This window comes from Oculina patagonica, chromosome 4 (assembly GCF_052425735.1).
Source record: "Oculina patagonica isolate OP01 chromosome 4, crgOcupat, whole genome shotgun sequence".
NCBI classification, from domain to species: domain Eukaryota; kingdom Metazoa; phylum Cnidaria; class Anthozoa; order Scleractinia; family Oculinidae; genus Oculina; species Oculina patagonica.
Window position 1 is genome coordinate 63,067,769 of NC_135761.1, and position 23,382 is coordinate 63,091,150.

At 38.9% G+C, this 23,382-nt stretch overlaps 2 protein-coding genes and 1 long non-coding RNA gene across 4 annotated transcripts in view; 1 reads left to right on the forward strand and 2 right to left on the reverse strand.

Annotated features, from left to right (window-relative positions):
- Positions 1–650: 650 nt before the first annotated feature.
- The window catches only part of LOC144651018 (solute carrier family 22 member 15-like), a 27,170-nt gene continuing 4,438 nt past the window's right edge, over positions 651–23,382 (reverse strand). Inside the window, exons 1-10 of one of the 2 annotated variants that reach the window (XM_078510870.1) lie at positions 12,748–12,768; positions 11,033–11,316; positions 9,426–9,654; positions 7,897–8,095; positions 6,011–6,217; positions 4,885–5,019; positions 4,475–4,572; positions 2,959–3,070; positions 2,487–2,559; positions 651–1,917 (exon numbers count right to left, since the gene is read on the reverse strand). In XM_078510870.1, coding sequence (XP_078366996.1) covers positions 1,717–1,917; positions 2,487–2,559; positions 2,959–3,070; positions 4,475–4,572; positions 4,885–5,019; positions 6,011–6,217; positions 7,897–8,095; positions 9,426–9,654; positions 11,033–11,314 — 1,536 coding nt within the window. In that variant the 5' untranslated portion in view covers positions 11,315–11,316; positions 12,748–12,768 and the 3' untranslated portion in view covers positions 651–1,716. Of the gene's footprint in view, positions 1,918–2,486; positions 2,560–2,958; positions 3,071–4,474; positions 4,573–4,884; positions 5,020–6,010; positions 6,218–7,896; positions 8,096–9,425; positions 9,655–11,032; positions 11,317–12,747; positions 12,769–23,382 lie in introns of those variants that run through there. The other variant, XM_078510869.1, reaches the window with a different exon arrangement.
- LOC144651038 (organic cation/carnitine transporter 2-like) lies at positions 14,638–19,451 on the reverse strand. The gene is made up of 5 exons (XM_078510900.1): positions 19,317–19,451; positions 18,302–18,399; positions 17,932–18,043; positions 17,270–17,342; positions 14,638–15,947 (listed from the first exon to the last, which is right to left on the reverse strand). The coding sequence occupies exons 3-5, from the start codon at positions 18,018–18,020 to the stop codon at positions 15,750–15,752; spliced, it is 360 nt and encodes a 119-aa protein (XP_078367026.1). The 5' UTR covers positions 18,021–18,043; positions 18,302–18,399; positions 19,317–19,451; the 3' UTR covers positions 14,638–15,749.
- On the forward strand, positions 21,259–22,259 carry LOC144648963 (uncharacterized). The gene is made up of 2 exons (XR_013569806.1): positions 21,259–22,157; positions 22,207–22,259. It is a non-coding gene; the product is annotated as an uncharacterized LOC144648963 (long non-coding RNA).

The following is a 23,382-nucleotide window of genomic DNA, read 5'->3' on the forward strand; positions in this document are numbered from 1 at the left end:
GGAAAGACTTTATGTAACTTATTTTCTTGCTTATTTATTTTTATTAATTTTTTTTTAAATCTAGTTATTTATTTATATTTTTTCATTTACTTTATTTTCCTATGTACCTGTACCTTTATTTTCCTACGTAAATTGTAACAGATTATAAACTATGTAACTTAATTGTAACTTACGTCTTTTTTTTCCTTTTTTATTTTCTTACACTTAACATTTGTACAATGTTGAAATGGCAATAAAGATACTTCGTTAAAAAAAATAAAAATAAAAAAAGCCGATCGACCTTCACAGCCAATTTGCCAACCTAAAGAAATGCCGCGGAAAGTTTGAGTGCCTAATTTACGAAATGCTCCTAATTAGGAAAAAGAAACCATCCCTGAACACTCAAAAGGACTCCATTCCAGCGAAACTGTTTACTTAGTTAAGCACATTTTTCTGTTTTCCACGCCTCATTTATTGTAAGTTAGTTTCACACTTTCTTTTCTATAAATATCGTTCTGTACCATGTAAAATTTGCATTTGATAATGGTGACATGTCGTCGCCGAAACGTCATGTACTTCTGAAATATTATTATTATTATTAGTATTATTATTATTAATTAGCCAATCAGCTACGAAGCCAACTTTATCTACGAGAAGAAAGGAGACCAAAACTGACAAACAGCTGTTTATTATCTTGGAAATGTCGCTGCATTTTTTATTAACCCTGGACAACCGATTGTAGCATAATGTAATAACTATAGCGGCCATAGACTTATCGCTGTAGACATATAAAAACGTTATTATCTGTTTGAACCTCGCACATCCTATGTTCAGTTATTTCTGTATCTTATATACCCCTGTTACAGCCCGCTATACCAGCAGGAACCTTGCATGTCACGTGACTCTCGCGATTCTTGTGTTCTCTGTATTCATAGTTGTGTTGCCATGCAGATCAAAAGTGGTGAAAATGAACACTGTTACAAGCTGTGTAAACCGTTAATAAAATACATTGAGTTTATCAGAACATTCTCTTTTACAACAAGAAAACAGGCTGATTTAGTAATATAATGCCAAGTTTGAAATAGCGTGAATAACTGAAAATCAGTTACTAAAACTTGCAATTGAAGCTTCCTTTTCAACAGTTCAATTCTGTCTGCAAGCCGAGAGATGGCTTACCAGGTTTTGATAATAAATGTTGAAGTTGGCGAAAGGCAAAAAAAAAAGATTCGAACAAAGAGCAAAACATCCACAATTCAGAAAAAAAAAGGTTTTCGGTTCAACCAATTTATTGATCAGTAAGTCACTATTGAAGACTAGAAATACAAGTGAGAAAATATATAAAATATTCTTTCCCATATTCTCTGATCAGTATTGATGCTCGAATTACTTTTCTGGTAAAAACACATTAATAACGCAAGTTTATCTTTGTTATACGTAGTCTTATCTGGAGTCAATTGAATTCACTTCAAATAAAATTTTACCAAATAAAATTACTTTTCCTATCTTCCGGAAAAAGTTATGTGAAAAGGTTATGTGAAACACTTTCGTTATTTATGTTTGCGTGGTTATAACTTGCTGCAAAGGTGAATTTTACGAACTCTGTAAGAATCATGGATGACTTTTTACAAGCATGCAGAACCCACTTTAATTTTTAAGTTGTGAATACGTGCTAACTAAACTTATGCTACCATTTTATACATCGCGACAAAAAATGTAGTGTCTTTATATGGCTTTTCTTCACATCAAAGTTGTTTCCTCGTCTCCACCATCCTTTGGATTTCTGTTTTCATCTTTGTCGTACCCAGGGTCCTCTGGATCCTGAGACAAATTTTCTTTTGTAGGTTGGTTGTGAGTCTCTGGTAAAGTTAAGCACACCATTGCGGCGCCTAAAGCGAGGCCGGCCATTATACCAAATGGTAGAAAACGATGGACATCAAGCTGATGAGAGAAAATGAAAAGTATATGTAAACTACCGTTGCACCAGCCTTGCAATCAATCTGGTTTATAAGCACTTAGAGTGACGTCTGGTACGAGCATTTCTTCAACAAGAGATCCGGCAGCAGACAAGCCAAGCAGTTATTTTCTTCGTTGCGTGGTCCCCTGCATCCAAACTGTTTTTTTTAAACTGAAAAGTATATGTAAACTGAAAAGTCATATGTAAACTGAAAAGTCATATGTTAAACCTAAAGGATAGAAACGTGGGATTTTTATTACTAGTGATGTAGGATCTGGAACAGACAAGATGCAAAGGGCAAGATGGTGGATGAGTGCATTTTAAATAAAACTTTAATCTAACAGCCAAAGGAAACTATCAGATTTATCACAAGTATAGTCATGGATGACATTTTTGCAGAACCCACTATAAGTTTGCTTACTAAACTAGTGCTATCATCTTATAACTACATTTCGACAAAGATATAGTGATCATAATGACAAAAAAGTATATCACATATAGGCGGCTAGCCGTTGCTTCTTATAAAGAGAGCAAAGAGAATAGAAACAATTACCAAAAGTGGTGCATAAGCAGAGGCAAAACCGCTCACTCGGGCCCAGGCCGTCGATGTACCCATGGCAACATTTCTGAATGAGAAAAAAAAAACAAAGACAAAAATAGAGAACACTGTGCCGTTAAGCGAGCGTAAAGCTCAAAAAAGCATGTTTAATAAGAAAATAAGGCATATACTATTAAAACGGAATACTTTTTCTTCTTAAAACCACCTCGTAGAGTTTCGAGGCCCTGGAAATACGTTAAATGAGCAAACTGGGTTACATCTTCATTGCATGGGACAAGGAACTGCATAAGGGTTGTTGGGATAACCTGGGAATACTAGAACTGAAGCAAATTGGCTACTGATAGGTGTACAAACAATTACAGCTTGAAATTGCAACGAAGTTGCCAGGCATTTGTTTATTCCCTCCGCGAGTTGTTCAGTAAGAATGCATATTGTCACACCGTCGCAAGCACTAGATCTTGTTTACCTTAAAGTTGTTGGAAAAAGCTCCGCAGCATAAATATACACCAAAGTGAATGCAATGCCAGCGCTGAACTTAGCAACAAACATAGACATGAAGATTTTTCCAGCCAAGTAACCTAAAAGAAAATTATAATTTGAAATAGTATGTTACTTAATGATTTTATTTCTAAGTTTACGCCTTAATAAAATCCCTAACTATGAACAAAGATTGCTCCAACATTTCTATTTTTGCGTTACAGCCTAATTTAATGGCATTTTGTTTGGCATATCAAATATGGTCGTATAGCAACCCCACCGCCACCTGCATTTTATGTCAGGTTACCCCAACACTCGACAGTACCTGCCCACTTACCTGGGCCGAGAGGCGCTGTAATGAAAAAACGGGCCAATTAAACACTTCTTTTTTCGTATTGTTCCCCTTGACTCTGATAAGATGACTCCCGCTTAGATTGCCGAAACGTCAAGTTCCAACAGTGACCTTCATCATCTACTCTCATCTTAATTATACTGGATGAAATGCAATATATAGAGGATATTACATGGTTGCGCGGAGATATGAAATTTATCTTCGAGTGTTCAAATCGGTTTTGATCACGAGAAGATAAATTTCATATCTCCAAGCAACCATGTAATATTCTGTTTATTATATAGACCAACTAATTACGATGTTTTTGGCGATTTTCCGAAGATTTCCGAAGATTTTGAAAATGTTGTCTGAAGGTCGTACGAATGTTTCCGAACATTTTCCGAAAATTTCCGAAGATTTCCGAAGCTAACCGAAGATTGCCGAGGAAGATCCGAAGATGTTTCGACTTAATATCGATAAACTTTGGCTCATTGAGCTATGAAACGTGGCAAACTGCGAGATAATTGGTCAAAAATGATATCCACACGTGTGGATACCATTGATATCCACACATGTGTGGATACCATTTTTCTCGATTTGCTACCACTCGCTAAAGCACTGCATTCTATATAATAATACAGTCGAAGCTTTCGTAAGCGGACACCCTCGGGACGCGAAAAAAGTGTCCGCAACTGGAGCTGGCCGCTTACGAGAATGGTTCTCGTAAGCGGCCACTAGAGGTGTAGGGGATAGATGGCCGCTTACGGGAGCTTGCCCAGCTAACATAATGCTAATATGCACGTAAGTAGTGTTTCGAAATGTAACCGGACATGGATGACGACAAAACAAACACTGAAATATGGTATTGTAATTACTGTAAAATCATTATGACGAACGGTGATGTGAAGTTGATTGATAAAAACAAGATACAGAGGTTGTTAAAAGGATTTTCTTTGGTGTGTCCGCTTACGGGAGCTTAAAAACAAAGAAAAAGTGCAAGTCGTCATCTCTGAAAGTGTCCGCGGCCGCTTACGGGAATGTCCGCTTACGAGAATGTGAAAATACAGAGTTTGTATGGGAGTTAAAACGGGTTTTCAAACAAGGCGGTCGTAAGTAGAGCTGTCCGCTTACGAGAGTGTCCCTTGAAAGGGCTTCGACTGCATTTCTTATTTACCTTTGTCATCTTCAGCTCCATCTGTTAATAGTAGGGCGCCAATAGCTCCGGCAGCTGCTAAAACAAACGAAACTAACAGGCATTTTCTGCGGCTAAACCTGTTGAAATGAAAAATAATAAACATGTTAATGTAAACAGCAGTTTACTCATTATAATTTAGAAAATGACCTCCTACGTTCCTAGTCCCAGTTGGCTTTTCACGTGGTCTGTGCAAATCGTTAATTAATTAATAAACTGATCGATCGATCGATCAATCAATTCTTTGCTAGCTGGCTGGCTGGCTGGCTGGCTGGCTGGTTGATTGGTTGGTTGGTTGGTTGGATGGTTGGTTGGTTGGATGGTTGGTGGGTTAGATGGTTGGTTGGATGATCCCTGAAAATACGTACATCTATCATTACATATTGTCTTACCACACTGTCAAAGCAGCACAAACAGGGTACCCTGGTACAACGGCAGCTGAGGAAATCATTACATTGAGGTAGATATTACCACCTAGAAACGGTGCACTGAATGATATGCCCCAGCTAATGAAGGAGACAGCAAACCTGTTTTAAAAAAATAAAATACAAATAAAGCCGCTGCAAAAAGATTATATTATATAAGTCGTTAAACATGCGTATCACAATTAAAAAGTGATTCTGAGATTTCTTCATAATCTATTTAATTATACCTATCGGTTAACTGTGCAGTAGGAGGAGACTGAAGACATTTCGTCTTATCAAAGCGTTAGTTTTCTCAAGTCACCGCTTTCGGTAGTGGGTTATTCAAATGCACTCAAGATAAAAATAACGCTGGGCTGATTAATTAAATGCGGTGGTGCGATTTTTCTCAATCCAACCGGTCTGAAAGTTAATAGTCGAATAACCACGAGCTCACAAGCGCATACATAATAAACAGTTATTGGACGAGGTTGATAACATTTATTTGTTGATAAGCATCCTCGTTCTTTTAACAAAAGAACTAAATGTTATCTACGACTAAAAAAACTGGTCTGTGAGGCGAATTGTCGACAACTAAACGCTAAATTTTTTAGTTTAAGTTTTTTTAGTATTTTTTAGTCGACAGCTAGGCAGTTTCCCTCTCCGAAAAGGGAATCTTCTAATAGTCAACGACTAAATAGTTGTCGAGAACTACGTTTTGGACCATTTTTTCCCGTGCGTGAGAACGTTTCATCTTATAGTTGTCGGCAATTGTCGTAACAGCGTTGTCAGTGGTCAGTGGTTTGGGCATGCGTAGTGAAGGTATCTTCCCAAGCTCTAGCTGGTCTGTCTTAATTATTGACAAGTAATACCCCAATGTTAGGAATCTTGCATCGGACAGAACCAGTTTTCGATAGCATTTAGTTTTCGATAACAAACAGTTGTAGAGACAGAATCAGAGATTACATTCCTTGATTAAAACTGAAACACGATAGTAAAGCTGGATAAAATTCAAGGGGGGGGGGGGGGGGGGCATGTCACACTATGATACCTGTACTCACATGTATATAAAGTTACAAATGGTGTTTTATTGCTGTGTTGACATTTATGCACTAACCACATTAACCAGACACCAATCGTCTTGTGAGCCATTTTAAGAGATGAAAACAAGTCACGCAGGTCACCAAGCCTTTCTTCCTTAGGTAAATACAGTTTTTCTCTAGGCATTTCTTTACCATTCAGCCTGGCAACTTTACTAAGAACTTCCGTTGCCTCGGTTTCTCGGCCCTTCTTTAGAAGCCAGCGGACAGACTCTGGGATGAAGCTGTGAAGAAATAACAAAATGGATTTTTATTTTTTTGCTCTACGAATTTCATTAAAGAAAGGATCACTAAATTTGTATTAGTTAAATTATTAAGTTACGGCACTTTTTATGTCAAACTAATGCAGAAGAAGATTAAAGCATGTAACTGGCACAGCTGTTTCGGGGAAAGTTGTCCTACAGAAGCGTGAAAGCGTACGTGACAGTACTGAAAGGTATAATGGTATAGTGGTTCACCGTAAATTGTTCGAAGCAGGGCTCCATGGCCCCGCAAAGTAAGTGCAGCGACTGTGTTTCAGAAAGAAGCAAAAAACAGAGATATTTCAAGAAACGATGCGGGATACTGAAGCGTAAAGCTAGGCAGTGTGGTTAGACGTAATATTAGTGCAGGTATTTATTCGAGTTTTGCATATCGGTTGGAAAGAAATCTACTATTTTTATTGGCCAGTTAGACTCGCTTCATACTTTTGAGAATACACTTGTTGCAGAGTTTCTTCCTTTTTTCTTTTTTCAAAAATATCCTTCCATAACTTACTCCTTCAGGTTTAGAATAAAAAAAAAAAACATTAAAATGCTTTTACGTTGTTATACACCGAATGCAAATATGGCGGACCACTCGGTCGGTGCCTGGGCTAGCGAGGCTAGTCAGGCTTCGGTGTTTTGTCTTGACAAACGTCTTGCCTATTTGTCGATCTGGTGTGTTTCTTTTCGCTGCTCCTACGAGTTGCTGTGTTTTTTAATGCTACGAGAAGTGATAGAAGTGTTCACTGTTTGCCTCTAATGGGAAAGGTGGATCGATACAATTCGTTGAGACGAAAGAAAGGAGTACAAAGGAGTTCACAATCCCCGCGGGAACGTTTTATAAAGTTTGTTCCCTACATTCAGGTTAGAAGATCTTAGAAAATGTAAAGCGAACACATATAACTCCAAGTGGTTCTTATTTGGCTTAATGCTTTCACTAGCTGTAACTATGGGGGCAGTTGAATTTCATTCACTTGGTTAGTAGAATGATTTATTTGATCGTGCGATTCCGTGCGAGTGGATCGGACGAGAACAAAGCTGGACATGAACAACTTGTTTTGAGATAAAAGAAGTCTTAGATGTGGAGCTTTTCTTTACCTTGGGGAAGGTACTGGCCATGCAACTTGTGCTGGAACACCACTAGACACCACATAAGCTCGTCAAATTTTCTAAAAAATGAAATGTTGAGCGAACAAACCTCAATAGTTCCCACGGCAATCACGAACTCCTTTCTCTCGTCTCAACGAATCCAATAGGCAAACGGAGAACACTTCTATCACTTCTTGTGGCATTCAGAAACACAGCAACTCGTAGGCGCAGCGAAAAGAAACACAACAGGTCGAGGAATAAGCAAGACTTTTGTACGAAAGCTTTGTCAAAACAAAACACGGAAGCCTGACTAGCTAGCCTCGCTTTCATGCAGCTCTTCCCATGCACCGATCGAGTGTTCCGCCATATTTGCATTCGGTGTATATCTTATTAGTATTCAATGCATAGCGTACGGCTCGTGTTTTCTACTTTTACCTATTGTATCTTTCGGCATTGTCGCGCACGCTTCCTTCAAACAACCTTTCTCGAGACAGCTGCATTCTGTTCCGTTGGTTAACACTGATATAGTTCAATTTTTAAAGAAAGATATCAAAGAAGTTTCAATAACTTACAACCAGCCCGCCACATACACAATCCCAGGAAGACCAGTAACGATTGTAAGTTCTCTCCAATCTCTGATGAAATACGCAACTCCTGCCAAAATCATGACGAAAAAATCATAACCGAGCCATACAAGAGATCCAGCCGTCCCTCGGTGACGAACTCCAGAAAACTCTGTTGTCAGCACGAACAACGGGATGCTGTAGGCACCTAAGAAAGGTCGGTAACACATGTACATTGTTCCTAGGTTGTATCTTAAATCTTTACTGTTAATCCCACAAAGCGGTTCTTATTTCATAGTTTAGACATAAAAAAATTACCCCCTCTGCAAATTACGGCTTCAATTCCTTGTTTCGTTTACGCGTTAGTTAAAAGCACTTTGAAATTTCTAATGTCCCGGATAAATGTGTTTCACTTAAACGGATATTTTTATTTTTGTATTTTTTTCACTTTTCAGACGTGATGATAATTTTGAAGTTTTATTTAAAATTATTTTAAGTGAAAGCGATTAATATAACTGGAATAATTTACTTTACTGATTATACAATTATTTAGCCGCCATATTTGTGCCCCAAGGAGGGACACAAATATGAAGCCTGTAATTTTTTCAAACTGTTTTCGTAATACCTCGTTTGTGAAAAACGCTACAGAAGTATTTAATTATGCCTGCACTATGAGCTGATAGTTTTCTGCTGTTTTTCATGCAGACAAATGGTTTTGTAACACTAATGAAAACCAGCAATTGTGAAACAGGGACTCTCCGAGACTCTCAGCTGAGCTTTATGCCGAAACTCATAGAACCAATGAAAGCACAAGGTAAGGGAATGACAATTAAACGAGGACAAACGCACAGCTTTTGTTCTGGTTTAATTACATTTCCCGTCGCATTTAATATACGCTAGACTTGCACTAAGTCGACCTCTATTGGAGCAAGCCGTAAAGCGTCGCGAAGCGACGACCGCGGCATTTCGACGGATTCTGGCGGTTTCTTGGTGTTGCAAATGATGCGATCCAGCACCAAATTACGTATGGTAACGTAAAGGCTGCATACGATCTAAGTGCTCCATCAGGTCGGAGCTTATCCCGGTTTCCGTAGCATGAAGCGACTTGGAGTATTTATACTCCCCCTGGATAGGATGCTAGTCCATCGCAGGGTTACCCCCAAGTATTAAAAATCGCCGGTACCATGGCCATTTACAGTGTATACACCTGGGTGAAGAGAGGCACTATGAGAGTAAAGTGTCTTGCCCAAGAACACAACGCAGTTCCCCGGCCAGGGCTTGAACACGGAACGCTTGATCCGGAGTCTAGCACACTAACCATAGGGCCACCATGCCTCCCGAATGACGTTTGAGTAATAACAAAATAATTAATAGACAATAAACAGTACTTAAACCACGGCACAAAAGCTAACCAATAATAGTTTCCGCAACACCAAAAGACAGCCGAAATTGTCGACGATTTATTGTCCCTGACCTCTGAAACGTCAAAACAATGGATACATGTGTAATAAATGTAAAACAAAATACACGCCTCTTACCAATCATGAATCCAACGATGGCACGAAAAAGAGCAAACACCCAGAATGCAGGAGCAAAGGCCGAAACAAAATTAAACAGGCAGCAAAAGAAGCCACAGACGAACATGGGAAGCTTCCGACCAAACTTGTCTGAGATGCTACTCACAGACACACTACCAGCAATAAACCCAGCGAAGATAACAGAGGTGGACACGAATCCCAATGAACCACGATCGCACACAAGGTCAAACTGTAAACAGAATAAGAAACATTTTTTGGGCAAAATACACTGACTCATTAGTCTAAGACCCAAGTCGTCAAAGGTCGACACACACGAAAGGGTTCAGTCAACACGCCAATTAGCGTGCGACTGGTCTCAGGGAAAAGTCCTCTGTACTGTTTACTCGAAGTGACTAGTCGTAGGGAACGACCGCTGTTTTTGATTGATTGATTTCTTATTTTGGACACACCAACTAGTAGTAGTAGTTGCATGAGGGGACAAGCAAAATTTCATGCAACTAGACCCTGCGATTTCAAACCGGTTTGAACTCGTGGGACCAGTCGCGGGGGACTGAAATTTGGTCGCTGCGACTATATTTTTTGACAGAAATGGGTGGTTCACACGAAGGGACTTGATCACAGGCACTGACTCACTATAACTTATCTTAGTATAATAAATTGTTATTAGCGTATTTTTTTTAATTTTATTCATTAGTAAGTCTATTTGTAAATTTTTAGCTTTATCTAGGATAACAGCTTTTATATGGGAATTCAGTTTCCCCCTGCTGTTATCCTCCCACTATTTTTTTTATTATTATATATTTTATCTTTTTAGTTGTAAATGTTTATTGTTATTTTGGGAAATCTTAAAAATAAATAAATAAATAAACTAGTCCCCTCGCATGTCCCAAACGTTAACTTTACAGAAATTATTACATCAACCTCCGGAGGATTGTCCGTCGCTCTTGAATTTGGATATAGAAACAACTTTTGTTTTAACATCATAAGTGCAATTGTGATAAGTGTGGATGAAATGAATCTTCGCCATGGCATTACGTTTGCCTTAACCCTTTCACTCCTAAACGCGCATTTGGAGGTGCAGTCATTGATTCACTTGTGACGTCATCAATTAGCACGTCAGTGGAATTTCGTGATAAGAATCTGACAGAGCTTGGATCGACCTTTCTACAGGACTGTTCATTTTGAATATCGGTTGCATTCTGACAGAGCTAATCAAATTAAAGCACAATCCATTTTTGGTCCAAAATCGTTGCTTAAAGGTCCCCTTTTCAGTGTTTTCCAATGATAACGTCAAAACTTTTTTGGACAAGAAAAAGGATATGAAGAGTAGAAAGTAAGGAGAATAAGAAAGCAGAACAAAGGAAGCAAAAGGGGCAAAAAAAAAATTTGGAACGGTTCAGCAAAACATACGTTCTTACTCAGAATCTTTATCAAAATTTTGCCGGAGTGTGAAAAGTGCTTCTTTAGCAAAGTTGAGGTATTAAAAAATTCACGACCAAAGTACCAAAATTTCAGTTTAGCGGCTAAAAAAGCGTTTTGGGGGAAAATTTGGGTCTCAAAAGGTTAACAAGAAAAATACACGTTATTTCGTTATTTTATTGTTTTACCTCGGTGACGACTGAAGTGAAATCATCTGTAAACTCCCAATCTTCCCTGGGAATCTTACACCTGTATTTATAGTTGTCATGACCTAGACTAATGGTTCCTGTATAGGGACACGTTGAGTTATTTTTACATCTCCAACCAGGCTCTGATGCAATGAATACCATCACCATCACAGGAAAACCCCACCAGAATCCATACGCGATATTAAAAAATATGTTGAGCACGATTTGGTAGCGGCCAAAGCTGCCAATTTTCTCCAACACTTCGTCAGTGGTTAGTTTCATTGCTGAAAAGTAGGTAAAAGTAGATATCATTAAATAAAACAAGTACGGTTTTGCTCCAATCCTTCAACTTTAAAGTGGGGCTGGGTTGGAGGGAAGTGTAGGTGTAAGTGATTTTGGTCTGGTGTTAAGTTTATATTCTTCTTTAAAGGAGCTACGTCACGGGGAATTCGCAGATTTTTTTGTCTAAACTGTTCTCAAATGCTATGAGTGCTAGGCAACTTAACTCATGAAAAACATCTTTGAACATCTCAAGGAAGATATAACGGTCCCGCGGGGGAATTGGCCGTTCCGAGGTTGCGCAGGGAACTGGGGCGAGTTTTTAATTTTGAGCAATCGATAATCTGACACTACCACATGAAAGCACCCGGTGAGATTGGTCATTTGACCAAGTTTGACGCTTTTAGGATGAATAGAGACGACGTTATGGGCCTTGAAACATGGTTAAAAATCCATACAAACGTCTCTTATTTTGAGACAGCGTCCCCCAAAACCATATAAACTCTTAAATTTTTTATGATTTTTGCGATACTCTTTAAAATGGGCAAACGTAGTGTTTTTCAACTTAGTTTCTTTCAAATGATGGGTCTTTGGCAGGATTTTACAGCTGTCCCAAAAGGATAAAAATTTTAAGAGTTTATATGGTTTGGGGGGACGCTGGCTTACAATTGGAGACGTTTGTATGGATTTTTAACCATGTTTCAAGGTCGATAACTTCGTTTCTGTTCATCCTGAAAGCATCAAACTTGGTCAAATAGCCAACCTTATCATGATCGTTTATGTGGTGGTGTCCGATTATCGATTTCTTAACATTTGAAACTCGCCCCAGTTCCCTGCGCAACCTCGGAACGGCCAATAGGGAAGCTGGAGTTTGCACAAATTAAGTGGTGTATTCGGCATTAAATAACCTTATACCATGAGCAGCTTGTTACGTGTTTTGTATTTATTAATAGTCGTGGATTTCACTTTGTGTTTTTGAAAAATGTTGCATAATTTGCTTATTTAACAACATTTGAACTTTCGCGTTCCTTTGTGGTTTATCATTGATAATCACTTCTGTTCAGAAGATAGCGTGACATTTTACCTGTGACAATGACCAATGTATTTTTACACCCACATCAGGTAACCGGTTCAGAAGTCAGTGGAGTTGACACAATCAATCACTTAAAAATGGAGTCTGAAGCTAAAGAATAATTTCACGCTTCATCATAAACCCTCGACGAGCTCGAGACGCATGTGCGTGACCACAGGTGGCCGTTTGAATTAAATGAGCGAAAGATCCAATTACCTTCATGTATGCACCCCCACTCGTATCATTCAGCTCGTAAAACAGTTACAATAAACAATTATAACTGCCTTGTGAAGAGTTATTAACCCAGTACTATATAGTATACATGGAGCGATACATTTTTCTAACTGTTTGGTTGATTAGTCACCTGTAGAGATGTAGGCGTAAAAGAATGCAAATTTAAGTTTTCGAGTCTTATTTACACTGACGAGTCGGCAACGTCCGCATGCGGCGAAAAACTGACGAGGGAATCTTCCTTCTTGCGCTAATCTTGCGCCGCAGGGAAGCCCGCTTTAAACCTGGAATACAAGCACAAGCTTGTCGGTGGACTTTGATACCGGCTGCTTTGCTGTTTGCACAGACACAAGTTAAATGTGGATCAAAATTTAAAGACGCTACTTGCGTACACCACCTTTTAGCGGCTCCTTTAGCTCTGTAGTGGCGATGAAGATGTTAACAAATGAATCTCGAAATTTAGGGCTGTGGTTATTTAGCGAAACAAACATAGAAAACTAATTGAAACAATTCACTTACCCGATAGCTAGGAGTTGTCTCAAAAGGGGCAGGTATTGTCCAATGAATTGTTGCTCAAGTCTGATGCAGGTTGTTGTAGCCTTGCTGCCCGGTCTTGTTAAATCAGTTCATTACATTCATTTGATACTCAGTGGAATATTTCTGTCAGTCTTATGTTAATTCCCACAAAGATACGCTCAGTGAACATCCTGTTTTTATAACCCTCAACAGGTCATTAAAATATCTCATACATGAATGAACGCGTTCCTTCGTGCTTTGTATAAAGCCGCTTACATGACACAAAGATTACATGGAGTAAAAAAATTGTTTATTGGCACCTATAGCACAATTTTCTTTCTAGTTTTAAAAGAGACTTGTGAGAATTCAACGATATACTAGAAAATGAAAGGAAATATTCTTTCCGTGCGCGTGTACTCGGGTGGAACAATCGTTCTCATATGTTTGCTATGATTGAAAAAGCGATACCAAGATAAAATCAATATAGGCTCTATAAAAGAATTCCTGCAATGTTATTTATGTTAAGCACTATTTTTGGTATCCCCTGATAATAAGGGCAGCTTATTAAACAACTTGACTAAGAAATCGAAGAAGTTAACGGGAAATATTAGTTCATTTTTTTGTAATTTTTTTTTATTGGTTCAAAGTGTTATCTGTAAAAACACTCTTAACTGGAAACAACCAAATCAATTATAGCTTCTTTTTGTGAACGTTTCATTTTAATTTTCTTTTTCAGCTGTGCTATGTATAAAAGGGTGTCTTTACTTTAAGTTTTCCAAGTAAATAAACATAAACTTAATTATTAAGAAATCTATTAACCAGCATGTTTTCGTCTGAGATATTGCTCTTGGCCTGCCAATCTAAGTTGGTGTCCCTCAGCGGTAATCAATGGATTCTAATGGGCCAGCTAGTGCATGCAACAGGTGAATGAAATGATCTGTTTGATGTTGTTTGCTTCACAGAATTTTGTCCTTCATTTTACACACTTTGGGTAACAACACATAGGCTTTTATATATATAAAAGGGGTAGTTGGGTCGTTTGTGCCAGCTGCTTTCTTAAAAAAGAGAAGATACACTTTTTTATTAAGGCAAATGAGTTAACTTCCTAATAAGTAATCCGTTCAACCGTTTGAACGGCTAGAAAAGCCGAAAATGAATACAACAAAAAAGCTCAACTCTTTCGGTTGTTAACTTTTGATGAGACGGCATGTGTGGCATGCATAAAAATAAACTTATCTACCCCCCCCCCCCCCCTCAGGAACCTTATAGTTGTGCTTTTTTTCACAATTAAAAGTGATGCTTCTGTTAACTTTAACTTTTCAGCTGTTGTTAACTCGCGTTCCCAGCTTAAATACATATTACAATCCAACAATCCAATCCAGCTAAGCGGTTGACCACATTCGGTTGATGCGATCAGCGGTCTGCTCTTTTGTGAGGACCTCTGTGGCAGAAGCAGCAACCGGTACTCGTCTCTACTCGATCTTTCAAGGATCTATTAAAAGGAGCTACGTCACGGACAACTTAACTTGAAAAACATTTTCAAATGTTTTCAAGTTTGTTTCTCATAATCCGTCTTAAGTGTCATAGTCTGTAAGATTCGAGAAACGAGACCAAGACGGGCAAACAGTTGTTTATTACCTTGGAAATGTCGCTGCATTTTTTATCAACCTTGGACAATTAATTGTAGCATTAATGTAATAACTATAGCGGCCATAGACTTATCGCTGTAGACAATTTGATATAAAAATGTCATGATCTGTTTGAACTGACCTCGCACATCCTATGTTGTCTTATATACCCCTGATACAGCCCGCTATACCCGCAGAAACCTTGTATGTCACGTGACTCTCGTGATCCTTGTGTTATCTGTGTTCATAGTTGTGTTGCCATGCAGATCAAAAGCGGTGAAAATGAACATTGATACAAGCTGTGCAAACCGTAAATAAAATACATTGAGTTTATCAGAACAACCCCTTTTACAACAAGAAATCAGGCTGATTTAGAAAAGTTTGCCAAGTTTAAATTAGTGCTAATAACTGAAATCAGGAACTGAAAACTCGCAATTGAAGCTTTCTTTTCAACAGTTCAATTCTGTCTGCAAGCCGAGAGATGGCTTACCAGGTTTTGATAATATATGTTGAAGTCGGCGAAAAGATTCGAACACAGAGTAAAACATCCAAACTTCAGAAAAAATGGTTTCCGGTTCAACCAATTAATTGGTCAGTAGATCACTGTTGAAGACTAGAAATACAAGTGAGAAAATATATTAAATATTCTTTCCCATATCCTGTGTCAGTATTGATGCTCGAATTACTTTTCTTGTGAAAATGCATTCAAAACGCAAGTTGATCTTTGTTATACGTAGTCCTATCTGGAGTCAATTCAATTCACTTCAAACACAATTTTATCAACTAAAATTATTTCCCTGTCTTCCGGGGGAAAAGTTATGTAAAACATTTCGTGGTTATAACTTGATGCAAAGGTGAATTTTACGAACTTTGTAAGAATCATGGATGACTTTTTACAAGCATGCAGAACCCACTTTAAGTTGTAATGAGTGCTTACTAAACTTATGCTATCATTTTATAACACATCGCGACAAAAAAATGTGGCTTTTCTTCACAAACTTGTGTCCTCGTCTCCACTATCCTTTGGATTTCTGTTTTCATCTTTGTCGTACCCAGGGTCCTCTGGATCCTGAGACAAATTTTCTTTTGTAGGTTGGTTGTAAGTCTCTGGTAAAGTCATGCACAACACTGCGGCGCCCAAAGCGAGGCCGGCCATTATACCAAATGGTAAAAAACGATGGACATCGAGCTGATGAGAAAAATGAAAAAGTAGATGTGAACTGAAAGTCATATGTTTAACCTGGCGGACACAGGCAAGTGGTAAGTGTAAGGTAAGTGGGGGGTATGATCATATAGACGAATTGCGCGAGTTCCAATACAAACTTCTCAACAGATGTCTTGCAACAAACGCTTTTCTCAACAAGATTGGCCTTATTCCTTCCTCAGCCTGTTCGTTTTGTGGAGAAGCGGACGAATCACTCGAACACATTATTTTTTGTAACTTGCCATTACATCAAGAAATTTTTGGGGGAAGTTATAACATAGCTTGGAGATCAAGCAATTCAAACTGACTCTCTATCCTACAAAGAAATAATGCTAGGCATCATCGAAGCCCAGGAAAATTTGTTTGTAAATCACATTTTGTTGATTGCGAAGAAATTCATATACTCTTGTAGATATTATAAGATTAAACCTTCCGTCATAGTTTTAATGACAAAGATTAAGAAGATCCATCAACTGAAATCGAAAATCGCCAAATCAAGCAATAAATGGTCTACTTATCTCAAGAAATGGGGCAAGTACAAAGAAATGTAATAATTGATAGTAGGTCTCTTTCTCATACTGCGTCTCTTATGCATTTTCTATTCGCTTTGTCATTCAATATTGTAAATAGGTTAACCTCCTCTAGAAAGCGCGTGTTTGTATGTTTCCTCAACGTATGTATTGTAAGAAATCTTATGTATTACAGAGTGTTCATTTTGTTTCAATTTGTTTACTGCATGCAATTTAGAAAAAATTAAGCCTTATCCCAACATTTTAACAGATTTCTTGTATCCGTAGTGTTTGTTTTTGTAAGTTAGTAACTTTCTAGAGTGTATTTGTCAGTAGTATTGAATATAAAATAAAAATATTAAAATACAAAAAAAAAAAAAGAATTAGAGGGGGCCCGCTCTAGAAAATAATTTTTCTCGGCCCTACATGCCATGGTTTGGCCTAAAAATAAGGTGTGAGCCCAGACCCCCCTGGTCCCCTTTCCTAGATCCACCGCCACTGATGTTTACTCTAGGATCAGGGACAGACAAGATGCAAAGGGCAAGATGGGTGACGAGTGCATTTTAAATAAAATTTAATGTATAACAGCCAAAGGAGACTAATAGATTTATCACAAGTATAGTCATGGATGACATTTTTGCAGAACCCACTATAAGTTTGCTTACTAAACTAATGCTATCATCTTATAACTACATTTCGACAAAGATATAGTGATCATAATAACAAATAAGTATATCACATGCATAGGCGGCTAGCCGTTGCTTCTTATAAAGAGAGCAATGGAATAGAAACAATTACCAAAAGTGGTGCATAAGCAGAAGCAAAAGCGCTCACTCGGGCCCAGGCCGTCGATGTACCCATGGCAACATTTCTGAATGAGAAAAATAAAACAAACACAAAAATAGAGAAAACAGTGCCGTTAAACGAGCGGAAAGCTAAAAAAATAGCATGTTTATAATAAGAAAATAAGGCATATAACGGAATACGCTTTCTTTTTAAAACCACCTTAGAGTTTCGTGGCCCTGGAAATACGTTTAATGAGCAAGTCTTCGAGACAGTTGGTTGAAATTAATACTAATGTAACATTCCCATTTCTCCACCTTAAATCTGGTACAGCTTGTAAACCACTCCCCCTCCCCCTTTTCAATGTAAGTGTACACAAACGAGCCAAGTCTCGCAGTTAGCAAATCCAGCATTGTTTCGGGGAGAGGGGGTAATATCGAAGGGGTGAGGGGTAAAATTTGTTCAAGGTACTCAAGAAGTGCCGGGCGTCTCAACAATTTTGGCGCCCGTTGTGAGTTAGAACTGGGACTACTAGAACTGAAGCAGATTGACTTCTGATCGGTGTACAAGCAATTACAGCTTGAAATTGCAAAGTGGTTGCCAGTCATTTATTTATTCCTTCCGCAAATTCATCAGTAAGAATGGCCACACCGTCGCAAGTACTAGATCTAGTTTACCTTAAAGTTGTTGGAAAAAGCTCCGCAGAGTAAACATACACCAAAGAGAATGCAATGCCAGCGCTGAACTTAGCAACAAACATGGACATGAATATTTTTCCAGCCAGGTAACCTAAAAGAAAATTATAATTTGAAATATTATAATTGCTTTATGTTTTTATTTCTATATTTACGCCTTACATCCTAAATTAATGGCATTTTGTTTTCCATATCAAAGATGGTCGTTTAGCCGCCTCACCCCACCCCACCTCCGCCTGCATTTTATGTCAGGTTACCCCAACACTGACACCGGCAAGTTCTAACAGTGCTCCTCATCATCAACTCCAATCTTAATTATACTGGATGAAACACAATATTATTTCTTATTTACCTTTGTCGTGTTCAGCTTTATCTGTCAATAGAAGGGCGCCAATAGCTCCAACTGCAGCTAAAATAAATGAGGCTAACAGGCATTTTCTACGGCCAAATCTGTTGAAACGAAAAATAAAAAATATCAAAATGTGAACAGCAGATTATCCACTTGTCATCCTACGTTCTTAATTCCAATTGGCTTTGACTGACTGACTGACGACTGACTGACTGACTGACTGACTGACTGACTGACTGACTGACTGACTGTCTCACTGACTGACTGACTGACTGACTGACTGACTGACTGACTGACTGACTGACTGACGACTGACTGACGACTGACTGACTGACTGTCTCACTGACTGACTGACTGACTGACTGACTGACGACTGACGACTGACTGACTGACTGGCAGGCTGGCTAGCTGGCCGGCTCGCTTACAAGAACCATTCTCGTAAGCGGCCAGCTTCAGTTACGGACACTTTTTTCGCGTCCCGAGGGTTTCCGCTTACGAGAGCTTCGAGTGTACAAAAAATAATAAATTGCGGTATTTTGGAAGAATCATGGTGCAAACTAAGGGCGCTGACCATTCGACAAAAAATCCCAGTTTGAAATTTCGTGTATTCTGTATGGCGAATGGAACAGTATTTTTCGGTTGTTTGCACCAACAAAGCAAAACAAATGGCGGACTCGTTGCCTTTTTTACTTGCTTTACAGAAATATTTTAAATGAATAATAAAAATACTTATTATAGTCACAATGGCTTGCTTCATTCACGTTTCCAACCCTTATTTCTTATTCTACATTGAGAATTGGTCCATATCTATTCTACTGCAAGGAAGTTGCTACTCTATTTAAAAGAGAGAAAAAAATGATAGGTTGCCGTACTCGTTTACGAAAAAATGACGCCAATCACGCGGAAAATTATGCGCAGTAGGGATGCGCAATGCAATACTGGGGAATAACCTTAAACTGGACTTCGAAGTTGTGAAACCCCTGAGAATACGTACATGTACCTTAACATACTGTCTTACCACACTGTCAAAGCAGCACAAACAGGGGACTCTGGTACAACGGCAGCGGCGGAAAACATTACATTGAGGTAGATATTACCGCCTAGAAACGGTGCACTGAATGATATGCCCCAGCTAATGAAGGAGACAACAAATCTGTTTTATAGAAAAGAAAAAAAAATTAACATGCATTTCACAATTAAAAAGTGATTCTGAGACTTCTTCATAATTTCGTTATAAACTGTACAGGAACAGGAGACTTGAAATATTTTGTCTTATCAAGGCGTTAGTTTTCCCAAGCACGCCGGGCCAGCAGAGCGCTCGAAGCTGCACCCTCGGAATAACTTTTTGCTGTTGTATCCGATAGAGCTCAAACTTTGCACAATGATAGAACTTTTTATCCCAAACAATCGTATGATTATTGTTTTTTTAATTTAACGGTTTTTGGCGGGAAAATGACGTCACAGTGCCTAAGTCAAATTTTTATTTCCCTGTTATGGCACAAAAAGTGCATGATTCTGAAAGAACTCATTGAGATAAAGTGAAATGCGAAAAAATATTGAAAAAGCTCAATCCGTCTTGAAGATATAAAGATCTGAATTTTGTAAATGTTCTAAAAAATAGTAACAAAATGGCGGAAAATTCAAATTTCCAAACCTTATATCTGCGAAGGAAATACTGCATTTGTCAGTCGCGACGGTCGGGTGCTTTGCGACTCATTTACTTGTAAACAAGCAAAAAAGTTGAAAAAGGAGATGCCCCGTAGCTTTGTTCTTTCTGGCAATGCAAATGTTCATTTAATTTTAAGTGTTTCCGTCTTAGCTATATATTCATTAAAAACTGGTTTACATGATGTCACTAGCTTTTTTAAAATTTTCGGAAAATCGCTTAATTAAATAGTCGCTAAATCATGCTCAGAAAAACTCGATAAAATTAATAGCCGCTAACAATAGTAACTTTAAGGTACTCATTTCTTCCCCTGGGATACCAATACAAAATACTTTATACCTGAAAATGTTTGCAAAAAAATGGTACCTGGTACCTTGGTAAAAATCACCTTAGATAACTGGTAAAAATAATTGGTAAAAATCACTTTAGATAACGTATATACCTAAAAACCCTAGCTTGGTCTGAAAGTATGCACTTACCACATAAACCATACACCAATCGTCTTGTAAGCCATTTTAATAGACGAAAACAAGTCACGAAAGTCGCCAAGCCTTTCTTCCTTAGGCAAATACAATTTTTCTTTAGGCATTTCTTTACCATTCCGCCTGGCAACTTTACTAAGAGCTTTCGTTGCCTCGGTGTCTCGGCCCTTCTTTAGAAGCCAGCGGACAGACTCTGGGATAAAGCTGTGAAGCAAAAACAAAAAGGAATTCTGTACGCCCCTTTTCATTCTTATCTTTTACGGATTTCATTAAAGAAAGAATAATTAATTTTATGTTAGTTAATTTATAAAGCTACGGCACTTTTTATGTCAAGCTAAATTTATGATACTATGTTACTTAATTGATGTCACTTTTTCGGTGCAGAAGATCAAAGCATGTAAAACACAGCTGTTTCGGGGAATTGTTTTCCTGCAGAAGCGTAAAAGCGTACGTGGCAATACCGAAAGGTATTATGGTATAGTAGTTCACCGTAACTTGCTCGAAGCAGAGCTCCATGGCCCCGGAAAGTTAGTTCAGCGACTGTGTTTCAGAAATAAGCAAAGAATAGAGATATTTCAAGAAACGTGGGGTACTATTCTCCATTCTACCTTTCCGTTGTCGCGCACACTTTTATGCTTCCTTTGGACAACCGTTCTCAACCTTTTTATGCTTCTTTTTGGACAACTTTTCTCCTTTCAGCCACATTATTTTCCATTTGTTAACACCGGATATAGTTCGATTTTTAAATCAGAAAGTTTTTTCGTCGACTAGTTTTAATCCTCGTTTGGCTACGCGTCTCATCGCTTCTAAAACCTCTCCAGGTTTAGTACATGCTTCAGAAAGTTCTTTCGTCAAAGCGATAAAAGAATTAGATAAACTTCGGTAATTTCGTGACATTCTCTGTCTTTGCTATTCTTTGAACGCACGATTTTGGAGTTAAAGTATTAAAAATATCTTTGTTTACTGCTATAAATTTCGCTGAAATCTCAACCTCGTCAGGCATGTTCCGCCATCTTGGATTCTAGATGTTTTGGTAATTAGTGTATGATACACCAAGTGTCTTGGACAGTCCACCGACTTCATGTAAGGCCTCACACAGAGTGCCACATCACAATTCTCCTTCATCAAGCACTACTCTAGGGAGTTTTACACTTTTACACTTTTACACTTGGTGTATCATACACTGAGTATGGTGTCATGGGTTCGTACGCTGAGTGCTGGTACTGGAAATGATGAACAAACAAGGGTTAAAAACAACATGATAGGTACAGACAGCCCGATTCCCCCCCCCCCCCCTATATGATTGCGAAAAGACCACAAACCAGGTCGGAATGATACAGAAGGGCCCCCCGTTAGACTCGTGTGTGGTGCAGCAGCGAGCTATAACAACAGATTATCACACATAATTAGTATGATACTAACAGAGTTGTGGAAATCAAAGGAAGACAGTGCTGTGTGTGTTAGCACAGAAGAGATAACAGCTGAGATGAAGAAGGTGAATAGTGTACAGGTTGACAACGATCTAGTGGTGGGATCTGCCGATGTGAAGGCACTCTATCCGAGTCTGGACATAGACTTAACGATTGAAAAAGTTTGCGATATCTTCTTTGAGAGTGATGTTCAGGTGGAGGGAGTAGACTACGAAGAAGTTGGGCTTTACCTGGCAACATCGAACCGGAAGTACTTCAGAGATCAATTATAGCTAATGAATGTTCCACAAAGAGATCCAAACGCGAGAGAAAACCAACAATAACAGCAAGTGGTACGGAAGAGAAGAAAGAGGAGCGTTTCAAACCGTGGAATCTGCCGAAAAAGCAGGCCGATGGACGTGCCAAGAGATTAATGCTCAGAGAAGCATTACACGTGGCGTTATCAGTGATCATGAAGAACCATGTATACACATTCAACAACGAGATCAAGAAAGGCGGACCAATCGGCCTGAAATTGACAGGAGTCTTGGCACAAATATTCATGATCTGGTGGGACAGAGAATTTGCATGCAGGCTTAAGGACGTTGGAATTGTACAGAAGATGAACCTGAGATATGTAGATGACATCACTGTTGCTGCAAAAGCAACTGTACCAGGACTGAGATACGTGGAGGGAAAAATTGTCATGGACACCACAAAAGTGGAAGAAGTCGAGAAACGAGCTTCAGACGAAAGGACTATGGAACTGATAAGGCAAGTTGGAGATGATATCCATCCATCGATAAAGCTTGAGGTCGACTACCCATCGAAGCATTCAGACAAGAAGTTGCCAATCTTTGACTTGAAGGTCTGGGTCGAGCACTGAGGAAGGAGGTTCAAGGATCAAACCAGATGGTGTCTGTGATGATGAATGAATTCTTCACAAAAGAAATAGCGTCTAAAGCATTGGTTAACGCAAGATCCGCCATGTCTGCGAGCGTGAAGAGGACAGTGCTGTCTCAAGCAGTGCTACGTGTGCTATTGAATTGCAGTCCGCTTCTGCCCTGGGCGAATGTAGTGGAGAAAGTAGAGGAGATTGTTCTTCGAATGCAGTATTCCGGATACAACCAGAAGTTCAGGTACGAAGTAGTTGAGCAAGGCAGGAGCCGAACTGATGGAGAGAGACCAATACATCGGCCAAAAGGGTGGAGGAGAAACGAGAGAGAAACAGAGAAATCTAAAAAGAGAGAGGACTGGTACAAGAAAGGTGGAAACGAAGCGGTTATATTCGTGCCTGCGACACCTGGATCGCAGCTGCAGAAGGAGTACCAGAGACAAATCAGAGACCAGGGTTATAGGATAAAGGTGGTAAAAAAGACAGGCACGACACTGAAGGAAGTGCTACAGAAGTCCGACCCGTTCAAATGGCAAAGGTGTGGAAGAGAAGACTGCCTGGTTTGCAAACAAGCTGGAAAAGGTCCTTGTAATGCACACGGCGTAACGTACGAGATTGAATGTCAGGGATGC

Bases quoted from the DNA above. Each gene is read 5' to 3' on its own strand.
- LOC144651038 (XM_078510900.1), bottom strand. From the start codon at position 18,020: ATGTCCATGTTTGTTGCTAAGTTCAGCGCTGGCATTGCATTCTCTTTG. The intron at 17,343-17,931 runs GTAAACTAGATC...TTTCTCATTCAG, and splicing joins CTTTTTCCAACAACTTTAAG to AAATGTTGCCATGGGTACAT. The intron at 15,948-17,269 runs GTAATTGTTTCT...TTTTCTCATCAG, and splicing joins CTGCTTATGCACCACTTTTG to CTCGATGTCCATCGTTTTTT.